General features: G+C 39.3%; 1 protein-coding gene across 1 annotated transcript in view; it reads left to right on the forward strand.

The window, feature by feature from the left end:
- ABCA4 (ATP binding cassette subfamily A member 4) overlaps positions 1–16,480 on the forward strand; it is a 74,766-nt gene that overhangs the window by 779 nt on the left and 57,507 nt on the right. The window contains exons 2-7 of the mRNA XM_088060092.1: positions 4,172–4,304; positions 7,294–7,386; positions 9,847–9,940; positions 10,473–10,614; positions 12,302–12,441; positions 15,173–15,300. Of these exons, the coding sequence (XP_087916218.1) occupies positions 7,321–7,386; positions 9,847–9,940; positions 10,473–10,614; positions 12,302–12,441; positions 15,173–15,300 (570 nt within the window). The 5' untranslated portion in view covers positions 4,172–4,304; positions 7,294–7,320. The remainder of the gene's footprint in view (positions 1–4,171; positions 4,305–7,293; positions 7,387–9,846; positions 9,941–10,472; positions 10,615–12,301; positions 12,442–15,172; positions 15,301–16,480) is intronic.

The raw sequence follows: 16,480 nt of genomic DNA on the forward strand, positions 1-16,480 counted from the left end.
TCTGAGGTAACCCTTAAGCAAATAGAGCATGGGTCCTGGGTCCTCAGTAGCCACTGTTCCACTATAGAGCTGCTCTTGTTGGGCCATCTCTCTCGTAAATGTGCACATATGTGTTGGGAAAATAGAAAAAAACCCAATGTTGCAACTTCCCATTAGTAAAGGGGTGGGGGAAGGAGGGATGGGGAGAGACAGAGAAGGTCTGATATTTACAAACAGTGTTATTTAGAATATTCATGGAAATAAGCCTTATAGGAGCATTCTTTGGAGACAAGCCTTTCTGAATAAAGCGTTGTATCTGCATTCCCATTTATATTCATAGAAAGAGGGGAATTCTTTTCCTAATTTAGAGGTCCAAGGGACCCTTGGAAAGTGTTTCACTCACAGGTAGGAGAAAAAGCTATCCTAAATATTTCAAAATGTTAAATGTCTGAGGAAGATGAATGCTAGGAATATCCTTGTTCCTCAGGCCTTATGCAGCTGGATGACAGAACAGTGTCTATATGAAGTAAGCTGAATTACGCCGGAAGCTGAAAACATGCCGTGTGTGTTTCCATTGTTTTGTGCTTGTTTATCCATAGATTGGGGGGATTAGCCTGCTGCTGGGTTTGCATAAGAATGGGATCTGCTTAAGATTCCACATTTCTCTGTATTTGACATGGAAAAGTCTGATTGTGATTGTCTTTGATTCATAGAAATACACCTTTTAAACAGAAGTTCCATGGGGCCTTTTCGTAGTCTCTCTGATTTTTTATCATTTGATCCTGGTTTGACAGAACTTCCCATTCTTATCTTTCAGGTTACTCCTTACTTATTTCACAGGGAGGCCTCTGTAATGCATAGGAAACACCTAAAAAACTTCAGCTTGGGTTTTCCCCAGTAGTTTGAGATAGTTGGGTGCAAAACTTAACTCAGTCACAACCTATGCTTGTGTAGTTTTCTTTCCACACACATAAATATATCTGTTTACTGACATAGGATACATTTTTACACACCCACTCCCACAGTTAATCTAGGCAAAATTGTGTTAGCATTAATTGTGTTAGCTTTCTAGTGAGCCTGTGTCGAGGGGCATGCTCTTCTACATGCGTAAGAATGTCTCACGGCTTAGGAAGTGTTTTGGGTGCTGGAAAACATTGTTGAACACCAGAAGTGCTGGCCCATGAGGACACTCAGTACACCTAAGTGTGCATATTTTCAAAGCTATCTTTTCAAGTAATTTTTAAATTCTCCTTATCGTACAGAAATATTTGCTTGTGGTACTGGGGAGATTAATGGGGATGTTTTTATAATTTGCTGGACAAATAGCATTTAATCAAACTTGTTTTTTTAGTCAAAAGTCAGGAATAAGCCTGGAAATAAGAAAATAAAATTCTGGTATTTAAAACAGCTGTGAAAACTATGGCATATGTGTGTGAGGTAAGGGGATATCACAACACACATGCCATGTGACCCCATGTATTGCATGTAGGTGCTCATGAAGCATGTCACAGGGAACTTTATATGAGATATCTACTGTAGGCACAGTGCAAGAAGTGTCATCAAACATCTATTTCCACTTATTGCTTTCTTTATGTTCTGATACATAAGTGGAATGTCTCATGTTTTGTTGCTGCTGGCAACAAACTACAGATCTTTAGGAAATAGCTAAGTCATAGTGATGACTGTGGGTAGAACTACAGTGAAATTGTGCAGTGTGCTCCATAAGCTGAACTGTATTTTACCCTTCCATGTGAAGTGATAGGCCCTGCATAAGCTTTCTCTGTTTACTTCTAAGGATCCCTTTGTAAAGCTAAAAAGCAGAAATGGGTCACAGGAGCAGTGGACAGTAGTTGACCATAGAAAACAAAATATACCCTACTGTCATCCAATTGTGATGTAAAAAATCTAATTAGGAGAGATTAGTTTAATCTGTTAGAGCTGTCTCTGCGAACATGTGGACAGCAAAAAGAGATCCATTTTCTTAAAATAGCTTGCCTTAGGATTTTAGAGGTAAAATTCTTGTTTGCTGGATAAAACAATTAAATTATCTGTTTGCCTCACACATTGTGGTAGGGCTTAAACATAGTCTGCAGCTGAGAAGCAGCACAGTGCTGGTTTCTGAGCTTTGCACTGCCATTAGTCAGAGTTAGCTTCTATCTGTGGCTTTGTGAAGCTTTGTTTCTCTGTCTAGATTGAAGCAGGCTGGGTCTAACCTATGATATGAACATATGCTCAACAGAAATTAGATCAAAGCCACTTGAGGAGGTTGCCATAGAATCATAGAATAGGGTTATTAAGGTTAGAAAGGACGTTCAAGATTGAGTCCAACCTTTGACCAAAAACTCCACATCAACTAAACCATAGTGCAAAGTGCCATGTCAGTTATTTCTTAAACGCTTCCAGGGTGAGTGACTCTACCACCTTCCTGAGCAATCCTTTCAGTGAAAAAGTTCCTCCTGATGTCCAGCCTGAACCTTCCCTGGGTCAGCTTGAGGCCATGCCCTCCTGTCCTGTCACTGTTTGCCTGGGAAAAGATGCCAACACCCTTGCTACATCTTGCTACATCCTCCTTGCAGGTGGCTGTAGAGAATGGTAAATTCTCTTCTGAGCCTCCTCCTCTCCGGACTAAACCCCAGCTCCCTCAGCCACTCCTCACAGGACTCACCCTCCAGACCCTTCTCCAGCTCCACTGCCCTTCTCCAGACCTGCTCCAGCCCCTCAGTGTCTTCCCTGAAGTGATGGGCCCACAACTGGACACAGCACTCGAGGTGGTGCCTCAGTACAGGGGGACAATCCCTGCCCTGCTCCTGCTGGCCACACCATTCCTGATCCAGGCCAGGATGTCACTGGCCTTCTTGGCCCCCTGGGCACACACTGGCTCATGTTCAGCAGCTGCTGACCAGCATCCCACTGGGCAGCCTTCCAGAAACTCTTCCCCCCATCTGTAGCACTGCTTGGGATTGTTATGACCATTTGGCAAATGCTTGTCACACTGGCCAATCTCCAGTCATCTGGGACCTCCCTGGTTTATCAGGAAGCATGATGAATGATGAAGAGAGGCTTGGCAAACTCTTTTGCCAGTTTCATCAGTACTCCTGAGTGGATCCCATCCTGCTTCATGGATTTGTGAGTGTCTAAGTGACACAGCAGGTCATTAAGTGCCTCCTAATAGATTGCAGGGGAGATTTTCTGCTCCCCATCCCTGTCTACCAGCTCAGGGGACCAGTTGCCCGGAGGATAACCAATCTTTGTGTTGAAGACTGAGGCAAGCAAGGCATTAAATGCCAAGGCCTTTTCCTCATCCTTGGTTACAGTGTTTCCCTCTGCATGCAGTAAAGGATGGAGATTTCCTTTGGCCCTCTTTTTGTTGTTAATACATTTATAAAAACACTTTTTATTATTTTTCACAGTGGTTGTCACTTTGAATTCTAGCTGAGCTTTTGTCATTCTAATTTTCTTTCTACGTGACCTAACAATGTCCTTGCACTCTTCCTGAGTTGACTGCCCGTTCTTCCAAAGGTCATAAACTCTCTATTTTCGCCTGACTTCCAGTGAAAGTGCCCTGTTCAGCCAAGGCTGGTCGTCTTCCCTGCTGGCTCACCTTTCAGCACATAGGGATGGCCTGCTCCTGTGCTCTGTTATCCTTTGTGCCAGAAGCCAGGTTGAAGTGAGTGGTTTAGGTGGCACCTGTGTGCAGGGGCTCAAAGGCTCTGTGATGGTGCTGGGACAGAAGCAGAGTGCAGTGCTCTACTGTCAGAGCTGCAGTGAGCTCTGGGGGAAATCTAGAGAGTTAAATTCAGTGAAGCAGTTTTGTGGAGGATTTTCAAAGGTGTTCCCAAAGCCCTGTGAAGGGGAAAGAAAAAGGCAAGCACTGCCACATGCTTTTTAAGGTTTTTTTTAATAATGAAGGCTGGATTGTTGTTCAGCTTCTACTTGGAAGAACAATCACAAGGGAAGCTGTGATAGTGCTCATACAGAGTCATCACCCAGCATGAACACTGGGGGGAGGTTTTACTGCATAGCTGTTTCAGATGCCCTTTACAGAGGAAAATCTATAGGGAATTCAGTGTTCACTCAGTTCATAAGTGTAGTGGTCTTTTTCTGATTTTAGGAGAGTGTTGTTATCCATGTAAATGAACTTCTTTTTTGGAAATTGAATTCCTTTCAGTGCCTGTTCTCTTTCTGATTGCAGCAGTCCCAAGCCACCACTGATTTTATGAGAAGCTGCCTGTAAAGAGTGAAGATAGATCTCCACCATGACTAATCACTCCAGAAGTTCATGTACCTCCTCAGTCCAAGTGGAGTTCTCCACACATTATTACTAGGTACTATTCTTTATCATGGTTCTACTGTGCTTTTTTATTATAGTGTTTTGCTCTACTTAAAGTAGTAAATCTTGAATCTTAACCACACAAATGTGTTGGTTTGTCTGAGTAATGCCTGTGTAGGAAAGGATATTTCAGGACTGAAAATTAATTTTTCTTTATTTATTCTGTGCTGCTACCAAATTTTAGGTTTATCTGTCCAGTGTCTTCTGACTGCATGATTTAAGTTCTTCTTTTCCTCCTTCTTTGTCTCATCTTCACTAATTTCGATTTCAAAGCAAAATAAGGTTAACTCAAGTCCCTGAAGCTGTTCCATTTAGGAAAGCAAGGTTCTTTTCCTTTAGCTCCTAGAGAAGGTTTTTTAAACAAACCAGTCTAAGGAGAACAATTGTTCATCCTGAAATTACATGTGTTCCTAAAGTGTGTCTTTTTGATGAGCAATGTAGAAACTTCCTTAAAGTTTTGTATGTTGATTGAAATTCATGCATTAATGCCATAACTTTAATAGTTAAGTACTTTTAAACTCTGACTCACGTAGCACAGTGTTAACCTTGGTAATCAATCTAGTAGGCACTTTCCTGGAGAGCATTTGACCATTTTTTGTCCCTTTATGCATATAAATTAGGTTGTATGTCATTGAATTACTTCTCTTAAAAGCAATGGCTCCCTGTAAATATCAACAAATATAACTAGCAAGATTCAGTGTAAAAAACATCTTGAAGATTACATAGCAAACACAATCTGTATAACCTGACTTTCTGCCCTTTTTTCCCACCAAGGTTTATTTGTTTGGCTTCTTTACTACTTATATTTTTAGTCTCAGAAAAATAGTTAGACTGTTCAAAGCAAATGCTAGCAGCCATTTTATCTGGCAGTCATCATCTCATTTATGGCCCTGCATGACAAATTTTCTAGCTACTAGTAGTACTACTAGTAGTACTGCTACTGGTTCAAGAGAGATGCAGGTTTGTCACACATAGCACAATACTTAGAAACACTAGCTAGGACTCTCTGTAGTACTGTGGAATCTCTTACTGAGAGAAAAACTCTTAGTGATGGGTGGCTGTCCTGGTTTTGTCTCAAACCAAGACAGTGGCTCAGTAAAGAACCATCAGGAGGAAAAGAAGACCATTGGCAGACTACAGATTTTATGGCGTTGATATGAAAGTTTGAATTTCCTTTCACAGCTGTTGCAGAAAGGTTGCAGCATCCATCTGGGGTTTAGAGGAAGGCAAGAGAAGTTGGAGTGGAAAACTATCTCTTCCTCATTTGTTCAGCAGTAGGGTTCATTTTTTCAGAGTAGCAACAGATTCAAGAGCCCTGGGCTATATAAAAGGGTCAGGAAGCTGTCTGACTCCCTATTGTTGGCAACTCAAAGTGTGAGGCTGTCATACCCCAAAGTGTATTTTTTCAAACCATCAGATCTTAGTCCATTTACTCTTCACAGCAGCAGCAGCTTTTTATAGCTAGTCTTAATTCTTCTTGCTCTGTAACTTAAGCAGTTAGAGTTGATAGAGGGATGTGGAAAATTGCAGGAAACTGTTGATCTCCAAAATATGGAAAATGTTCCAAGTTTGGTTTAGTATGGATGTTCTTTCTGCAGAATAGTTGCTTTATTATTTGATCCCCAGTAAGCAGCACAGCCAATTCTTACTGTTTGATCCTAAATATCCTGCTTCTATCACTTTCATGCCTGGTATATCAGAAGAGATTGCACATTCTTTAGGGTCTCTTTCTACCAGGGTCAGTCACGGCTGATGCCAACCCTTCCCTAGTGCTGGCCATCTCTTCCCTTGAAGTTAAAATTCCTTTGCAGTTCATAAAATGTGGACCTGAGATGATTTTCTGGAATAATCAAATCTCTTATCTGGTGTTTTTCACTACTGCTTTGTTGACACATTAGGCCAGAATGTCCTGACTTGTTTTCCAAACCTTGTCTGTTAAAATCAGATAAAATCTCCTTCAATTAATGTAATTCCTAGAAACAAAATTCTAGAAGAATAGTGAAAAGTGAGACTTAAAAAAATTATCTATTCCATGAGTGGTTTTACCTGTGTAAGTTTTTGTAGAAGTTTCAGTAATCTACAGTGGAGATTCCCATAAAATCGTTGAAATTTCCTTTTCAACATGCTCCCAGTTACTTATCATTCATAAAGAAAGAAAATATAGAAAATACTCTTCAATCATTTAAATCCCATAAAGGAGCAATAAAGTAGGAACTTGATGCAGGTAGCAAATTTAAATGATTTGTTTATTTTTTAACATTTATCTGGTATTTGGATTTATATGTAAAATTTCCTTTTTTCTTTTGAAGGTAAAAATTTCTGGTGATTATAAAGAGTCATTAACCTGAAAAACAGAGCATGCAATGGTTTAAATTCTGTGGTATATCTACTAAAATGTAACAAGAGTTGCTGAATTTAAAAACATAAAAATAGGAAATCCTGTATTTTTTTTTAAGGAAATGGCAACAGAATGTATTTGCTTTTATAAACTCCATTTCACACTCAGTTAATCAATATACATTTATCATGTCTGAATGATAAACCTAATTGGATCATAATAATGAAACAGTTTTATATAAACTAATGTCTAGTAGTAAATCCATCTTTTCTTAGAAAAAAATTAGTTTAAAACCACAGATTTATTGTGATAAATGATGCAACAATTAACTGCCTTCATTACACACAAGTCCAAGTTAATAGCCAAATTCAATGTTCATGACATTTCTTATTCAAAAGGGATGTTTTTCCTCTCTACTGCTTTTTGGTGCTGATAAATGTGTCACAGGAAGTAGCCTCCAAACAAAGGAAACTCACAATTTTTCATGCATGGTAGTGTATCAAGTGCAAAATTAAATGGTGCAGACAATGAAAGGAACCGATCTCTGTGATAACATGATCTTAAAATAAGAACAGAAAGCTGTTATTTTGCTCTAAGGTTCATTTCTGCTGTCAGCTGAGAAATGGCAATGCATCCTTTTCCACAGGTTAACCAGAAGTATTGATGCAGAAGAATGAACTTCTTTAGGCAAGTCAGACTTCTCCTCTGGAAGAATTGGGTCCTTCGGAGAAGACAAAAGGTAAAATATTGGTCCTTGGATTACAGGTTTGAACTATGCACTGGATTAAGTGGAGTACATTTATCAGCATGTAAAACTCTCAAGTCCCTCAAAGAATCACATGTGATTTTTGTAGGGGCCTGTTGTCTGGCATCTTGTCTGGTGCAGTTTGCAAAGCTGCTCTTTACACACCAAACATAGAATAGCTGTGTTGGTATTTGCTTTGACAAATAATATTGTGTACCAGAAGAGTTGTGGGTAGTAATATTTATATATTTTCACATAAAAAGATCTGTTGTTAGAAAACATCATGAGCACCATTCAGCTCAGGAAGGTTTGATTCCTAATTTTAGATTGGCTCTTCACACTCAGCTGCTCTTAGATGTGATTCAAGTTAGGACCTTACAGTTCAGAGAGATTGTGTCTTTTTTAGTATGGCTGAATGACATAAGTAAAGCAAAAGCCAGAAGTATTTTAAGTACTTTCAAATCCTCTTAGATCTTACGATATTTCATCTTACAGCATGACTTCATTGCACAGTCAACAGGTGATCCACAACTAATTTAAGCTTCTCACATTTATATGGTCTTACCACTGTGCTTGTTCCATTACAATTCTCTCTGGATATTACATTTCTCTGTGCATGTTGCTGGGATTCCTGGCTATTTATCATGTGGTTCTGCAGGCTTATGGGCTGCTTTCTGATACTTCTAGTGAATTCTGAGACACCTTTGTATCCTCTGCGTAAGGTCTACAGGAAAGAATCAGAGGCCTGACAGCACTGGTCTGTCCTTATCACACAACACATTGTGTACCAGGTTAAAATAAAGCTTCCCCTGGGCTTCAGACTTCAATCTTTTCCAAGCTAGTTAACTCAGACAGAAAGGCGCTACCAAATTCAAGTCTGAGGATTTTGTGTTTCCTGGGGATGAAGAAAGAATCAACTGAAATAATCTGAGCATTAACACAGACTAACTCTGCAGCAAAGGTGGACCAAGGAGTCTCACCAGTTCTTGCCCCTCTGAGTTTCAGTGTTTAGTGTTTGTCCCAAATGGTTTACCAAATGGATGGCAATGGATCTTGCTCAGACCTTGTGGACCCTGCTGGGAAGGGTCTGTAACACTGTGTTCTGAGCTATGCACAGGTTTGTCAGTTATGTCAGGTTTCCCTCTCTAATAACTGTGTCATTTGCCTTTTGCTGCTGGTAAGATTTTGTCTGCTTTTAAAAAAGATCAGGCATGCATAACTTCCTTGGTGGTGGTGGGTGGTTTTATTGTTACTGTTCTGTTTTAGAAAGGAAACCCTTAAGAGGAAAAATATGAAATAGTAAATTGTTGCCTGATGTAAAGCTTTCTACCCTTTTGCTCTAAGAATATGTTGTGTTTTGCTAAAGCTGTTAGACAAAATTCTAGTGGAAAAACAGAGCAGCTCCAAAGAAACTGTTCTTAATTATGCTGTGGAGTGCCTTTTGCCCGAAACAACATTCACATGTAACCCATCTTGTCTTTGGCTCTGCTGCTACGTGCATTATTATTACGTATTTGGTACCTGGTTGGGGAGGAGGGAGCAAAGGTAAAGAAACAAGGAGGGCTTTCCTGTGCATATACTACAGTCCTGGTTCTGAAGATATTTTGTCCTGGCTGTTGCAGGGAGGAGAAAAAACGTGCCATGTGTCTGGACACAAAAATCCCATTGCTGTTCCTCAGAGCCCAAGGCCTGTGTTACAGGATCAAAGGACTGTAGTTTCAAACCTGTGCCAAAACACACAGAGGCAGTAAAACAAACTGAAACACAGGGGTGGAGGAAGCAGACTGAAAACCAGGCAGGATGTTGCTCTGTGGTAAAGCAGTGCCCTTGATTTTCTGACATGACACGGGAGGCAGTGACTGTTGTAAGTGTATTGAAAGGTCTGGGCAAAAAAGTGGCCTTTGATGGGGTCTTCTGTTGTTGAATAAGGTGTTTGATCTTAATGCATACATTTCTACAGGTATTAGGAAATTAATAACATTGAAATTAATGATGACAGAAAATAGAAAAAGTAAAGGTCAAAGTATGTAAAGCTTACACTGAAGTCTTTTACCTTTGGGTAAGCACAATGTACTGACAGCCTGCTAATGAGCCCAGCAGTGTCAAAGTGTGGATTAAAAAAATCCTTTCGTCTCTTGTATCTAATCCTTGTTGCAGAGTCATGCACTACCCGTTGCCTCTTTTTACCCCAGTCAGCATACTTAGATATTTCTTTAGAAGAGGTGGAGAAGCCACTGAGCACTGAGCTCATGGTGATGCTTCATGTCATTCTGATGAAATCCTCTTTTGGGTGTCCTTTTCAAACGGTGAAACAGGCAAAGGATAGCCATGGGCACATGCTGCACTGGGCTTTTCTGCTGTGAGAGGAGGTCCCATCCCTTTGGCCACCTAGTGACTCTATGGTGGTCTACTTGTAAAATTTATTTTTAATTTCCTTTTTTCCTTTTTTTCCAGCTTCGTTTTCTGGTGGAGCTTGTATGGCCTCTGTCATTATTTCTTGTGCTTGTCTGGCTGAGGAAAGCTAATCCACTGTATCGCCAACATGAATGTAAGAATGTTCAAGATGTTATCATGATCTGACTTGTAGGTAATGGCCGAGTGTTCCAAGAAGAAAGTATCTGGGCCTGTTTGCAGACTGTTACTGTCCAGAGGTGAAAGAACAGACTTCAGTTTTTGAGTATCTTAGTTATTTGTAGACATGTAGTGTAAGAATTATCAGTGAGGACATGAAAAAAACATCTAGTTTTCCTGTGAGATGCTTTCTGATCAGACTTACCTGGGATCTCAAGATGCTATCTAGTTTTAGAGTTTCATAATACTGGTACTGAGAAAGTACTACCTCACTACCTATTTTAAAGGCATTTCACATTACTCAGAATCAATTTCTATTGAAAACAGCCATATTGCTTATATTAGTGACTTCTTTTTTCTCAGTAAAAGATAAACCTATATGATTCCTATCACATTCCTTCTGTAGAGAGCCAACTCATCATGCTATTTATATTCACAGAGGCTGCATTAGAAAAGACACCTAACTTAGAAAAGACACCTAATTTGTATTTTATGTTTCGATACTCTAGGTCACTTCCCAAACAAGGCAATGCCATCAGCAGGAACACTGCCATGGTTACATGGCATCTTCTGTAACATGAACAATCCCTGTTTCCGCAGCCCAACCCATGGAGAGGGTCCAGGTGTAGTGTCCAACTACAAAAATTCCATGTAAGTAGAGCTGTATATGCAAGACTGGGTTGCAGCAATACAGGCCTGCTGGGAACTGCTGATAGCCTGCTCTGGGCACCTGTTGGGTGTTCATGGGCATGAATGATGCAGGGAGAAAGGCTGGAGTATCCTCACCTTGCTTAGAAAGGTCTCTCACCACACCAAGGAATATTAAATTTTAAATTTAATTTAAAGAATTTTAAAGAATTGTTCTGTGATATGAATTAAAAGGGAAGGTAATAATACTGGTGTGCAAACAGTGGAAGGCAAAAATTTTCAGTTCTAACACTTTGGTTTCATGCTAACAATGGTCAGCAAAGTTGCAACAGAGCTCACAATGGTAGGTTTGGGCCTTTTAGAGAGACACTTCAGTGCAAGTCTCTAGGGAACACTTGTTCACGTAATAAAATCTGTAAGAACCTGCTCACTAAATGTCTTAGGACTAACCTTTTTGATAAAAGAGCATGGAATCCCTAAGCTTTCTTTTCTCATCATCAGAGTTGTCCCTTCTGAATGAGATCTCTGATGAAGTAGCAGCAAATAACCTTCACTGCCACTTCTCATGTAGCACTGGTTTTGACTAGATACTTGTGAGACTTTAATCAGACATAACCTTGAGATACTAAGCTTGTTTGCAAAACAGGAGAGTGGGAGATTTCCAGACTATTACTGAAAAGGGGGCTGTGGGAGTGTTTTATTGCGTTGTTTGTTACAGCTGAGTCATGAAAGAAAGTATAGCGGACAAGAACCCTTAGAGTGAAAAAACCCATCAGCCTGAATATAAAAAATGCTCCAAATCTCCCTGTTGCAAAGTCCACTTTGGATCATCCAATGATTAAAATTCATGACCTAATAACGTGAAGACCATTGAAGCCCCTGTCATTTGAGAGTTTGTAACGTGGACTTAATTTACCATTTTCACTTTTGTTCCTACTGTACAGGATTTAAAATAGTCAGTGGAACATTTTTGGTGGGGTACAATCAAGCACACAGTGAAGCTAGAAAGCTCTGTTTTCTGTACATTCTAGCTTTTCTAAGTTGCTTGTTACAGAGCAAACTGTTACTTTGTCAGTTACAGTAAATTCAGTGTACTACAGCAGAAGTAAATTCATTGTGTTTTCTGAAGGAATTTGGTCCTTCCTGTTTGTTGTTTCCTGTAAGCTGAAACGAGTCATGTGGACTGACATATACTATTGCATGCATGGAAAAACATAATACTGTTAAAGAAGTAATGGCCTTACCTGATAGTAAGAATTTTTTATGCTTGTTCATAAATACAGGATCTTGGTGCATACTTGCTTGATCTGTATGTTCTAACTCAGAACCAGTAGTTGAACAGCTGTGATTATTTGTTACTTGTGTTTTCCTGCTTCTCCTAGGAGAAATATTCTGAAGGAGCCAAACAAATTGGAGGGAACTGATGTGTGAGGGGAAGGATGTTTCTCTTTGTGACTGATTACACATCACTTGCTAGGCTAAGCATGTGCCCAGAGTGCCCCATTACAACTGCTGGAGCTGGCCCTGGGCTAGAACCAGGGCGGATTTGCACTGTAACTGTGAGATACAAGATGTCTGGGGAAGGTAGCATGGCTAAAGAAAGACCAGCATGTTTGTTTGGTTTTGTTTTTACTTGAAAGGTTCTCAAAAGTCATCACTCTTATTCTTTCTTCATTATTTCCCCTTTCAGCCTTGCAAGGGTATATAAAGATGCTCAGGAGCTTTTACTGGAAGCCCCTGAAATCCATGACCTTGGAAGAATCTGGGAAGAACTGATCATTATGACTCAGTTTATGGAAACAATGAGAACTAATCCTGAAAGAATTGCAGGTAATTGTGTCTATATCCTTTAGACTATTTAATTTTTCCTTCTGAGAGCTGGATAGTAGTTACTGTAGAGGCTGGCAACATTATATTTCACATGTTACTGTGTCTCTGCTTACTGTTAGGGTAAGTTAAAATCTGTTCAGTGACAAACACGTGTCATTTGAGGGAAAGGAGCGAGGCAGTCAGCTCCATTCTACAACCATCTTCCTTAAATAACAGTAGACAAAACTCGAAAAGCATGGATATCTCCCCACACAAAGTAAAATGTGGCTGAAGAAATGTCATTATTACAGTAATGAAGAATAATTCTTCATAATAATGAAGAAATTATTATTACAGTAAAAGCAGAAGCACTGAGAAAGTATCACTGGAAGATGCAGAGGAATGGAAAGTTAGGAACATGCCTGAATATATGCAGGAGCATAACTCAGAGAAGTGCTTAGAGGTACTTTGTCACAGTCTTAGCTAAAACAGGTTTGAAACAGTGAAGAAGGAAACCCTTCACAATATGTTTAGAAAGATAAAGCATTGAACTCATAAGCAGAATTGCAAATCACAAATTCTTTGCATTAGCTTTTATTTAAAGCAACTTGCCAAACTCAAAACACAGTCCTGGGGAAAATAGGGAATGGTATGATTGTACATTTTTTGGACATGAAGTGCAGAATTTGAAAAGGTATTCCTAAAACTAAAGATACAGAAATGGTCTGGCTTTTTGAATTGATCTGTCCCATTTTCAAATCCTTTGTCACAGGAATAGCATTCTGATTAAAATTAGTCACTCTCCATATATTTTTAACAGGGTGTATATAAGCCATCTGATACACATGGTCCACTATCCTATCAGAGGTTTATAATTGGAAGTAAAAAAGGGATTATGTCCTTGTAAATAAGAGTGAGACAACCAAATGCCCCAGAATATAAACAAGAGCTTGAGTATAATCTGAGCTGTTGTTTGTACCCAGCCATAGAAATCAAACCTGACTATTTAGAGGCAAGGAAAAGCATGACATGCCATGGGTTTGCTATTTATTGCTAAGGGACCACACCCCATGGTTTAGGAAGTTGCCTTTGCATCCCATATCAACTTTACTCATGAAATATAGAGTACATTCCCACCAATCCTGTGACATACAATGCTAATGCTCCTTCCGAATCTGTGGGGGTTTAAAATGTGTTTTATTTAAAAAAAATAAATATAGAAGTTTGGGATTTCCTATTATATAAAACATAATAAAAAGTCAGTTCTGAAGCTTAACTAATAAAATACTAATCGCCATCTTTCTTCATACAGAAAAAGTTACTGAAAGATTGGCTATTTAATTTCTCTGTGTTTATAGCTTACTAGTATTTCTTTCGAGTAACAATCTTAATAGAACAGCTGCAAAGTTGAGCAAGGAAAAGTTCACACATGTCAGAGTTGGGATTGCCCCTTCTACTGATGCCTGAAATCAGACCTACCTTTTGAGTCCTCATTCCTGGTCCCAGTCTCCCTTTGCACTGACACTTTTGATGTGCTCTTGTGGTGTGCTTTTTCCTCCCCACTGCCTGGATGCCAGGAAAGGCATCAGTAAGAATATGAGGGACAGACCCCTGCTATTGTTTTCAGTGTTTACTGCTTGAATAAATATGTGGAGAAACAATTGAAGAAGTTCTCAGGCCGTGTAGCCTCAGGCCAGAATATGCTTAGTGCAGATGGAATTGTGGAAGTTAGTTGGCAAACTCTGATAAGACTCTGCTCGCAGAATGGAGTGCATGTTTATTAGAACATTCCATATGTCAGTAGAATACACACTGTTCCTGTCAGTTTCAATTGACTGTTCTAAAGACTAGAAGAATTAAAGCTGTTCAAGCATTCTTTACCAAAGTCTGTGGATGCTGTGTAAGGTACCTTTAATAAAGGTATAATTTAATAAAGTTATAATAAACATTTGATGAACATGAGCAACATTAAGATTCCAAGCTTTTGTCTTGCACCATATTGAGGCAGAGTTCTCACTGATAAGATTTGTAACAAAGACAAGTTTTAAAAGATTGGAGCTGTTCAACTTTAGGAGCAGCAGTATTTTGAGTATTATTCCAGACAGTATCAGGGAAATTTGGTGGCCTCTTACATGTGACTAATTTAACAATGGGTGGTCTCACTGGTTTGCCTGAAGAGTAGTTGTTAATCTTGTTTAATATGAAGCATGAGCTACACTTTATGCTTCTCCAAAGAAATTGAGTTTTTTCTCATGGAAGATTTTTAAGGGTCACTTTTGAAATGCTAGAGAATAAGGTTAGCTAACAAAAATTGATTGACAGCAAGTGATAAATTAGTGTAAATGTAAAGGGTTGACTAAAGTTATTTACACAAGGCTCAGAAGAAAGGACACCAAGAACAGTAGCATACTTGAATCTGAACATTTCAAATAAAACATTATGTTATAAAAAATCAGACGCTGTCAAATGCAGTCAGGGCTGCTTTCTATGTGCCTATTGCTGTAGCCCTAGTCGAAACATCTTTGGGAGATCAGATACACAGAGCCAGATCACTCAGCATTTTCTGATTATCATTTCCCAACAAAGGATTAAAATGGTTTTGAATTGCAAAAATAATTTTAGCCCCAGTTAGTTACAACTAGGTATAAAACCTAAAGCACATTCTTTTTGCAGATTTAAGCCAGGATATGAGTTGTTCTTCAACTTCCTTTGTTTGGTATCTCACTGATCTGTGCATTTCTTTTTCATCCAGGAAGAGGAATACGAATTCTAGACATTTTGAAAGATGGGGAGACCCTCACTTCCTTCTTGCTAGAAAATGTTGGCCTCACAGATTTTGTTGTTTACCAACTTATTAATGCTCAAGTGCGCCCTGAACAGGTGGGTAGAGTTTAACAGTTACCAAGTCCTTATCTGTGAGGAAAGAATTTCCTAGTAGTATGTACAAAGTAGCCTCAGTGAAGGCCTTGGGCTCAGAATAACTGATGTCTTATGGGTTGTTTGTAAAATTTCTCCCCTTTTTTTTGTGAATCTAAAGGAAGAGCGGTTTGCTTTGTCTTTAAAAAACATTTTGAGTATGTATTAAATGTTAATAAAATATTAAATAAACAGCAAAATCCTTTTGTTGCACCCAAATAATAAGCATCAAGAAATAGTACTGCCAAGTTCTGCATCCATCCCCATGACTGAAGACTTGACTCAAGAGCATAATGAAGCTGTGCATGATTTTGAGATAATAGTCCTGATGAGAGAAGAACTATTGGAGGTTCTTAGTTTATAGTTTAAATTCTCTGCCCTAATGTCAGCATGGTGGCTTTTTGGTATTGTCTCACATGAATAGGTGGAAGTGGAGAAGCAGAGCCACTTTCTTAGATTCTGATTGAATAATAAATCTGCTCAGAAAAGTCAGAATGAAAAGTGCGGGTCAAATCCCTCCTGAAGCAGTTAAGCTTCAAGTTAAGTCCAGGCTGTCTCTGCTTCTGCATGTACATGCTGTATTTGCTTCTGCATGGTGACTGGGAGCTCTGTGAGGAATGCTATGTTAATGAATGAATGTTGCTGAATTGGAATTCTGGAATAATTTCTACACTGCATTAGTGTGGGCGGAAGCAAGTGAATAACTGAGGCTCAAAGACACAATTCCTCTGTTTCACTGCCACATAAAATGCAAATACTGAAACTGTTTGTGGGCAGAAAGAGGGAGGGTATTCATGACCTTTCATGCAGTTCCTTTTGTGCATCACAGGTTTTAGCTGGTGTGACCAGTAGCCAAATTACTTATCTGCTGTATTGTTGATTGGTACTTGGGGAAGCCCTCCCCTCTCCTCACTTTATCACAAATCAAATACCACAAGATCATACCAAAGCCAGTGTCAATTGATACATCCTATGTCACTATCAGACATGAAATTATTCACACAGATGCAGCTCGAAGTGTGATGAAAGAAGATGAAAGTTTATTTGTTCTTTCCATATTTATAGGTTTTTGAAAATGACCAGGGATTGGGTAGTCAGGTCACCACCTTCCCAACCTCACTGGCTATGAGAGATGTCCATCAAA

The sequence above is a fragment of the Pseudopodoces humilis genome, chromosome 10, assembly GCF_049639895.1.
Source record: "Pseudopodoces humilis isolate 2021_Gansu_Grassland_sample_001 chromosome 10, ASM4963989v1, whole genome shotgun sequence".
NCBI classification, from domain to species: Eukaryota; Metazoa; Chordata; class Aves; order Passeriformes; family Paridae; genus Pseudopodoces; species Pseudopodoces humilis.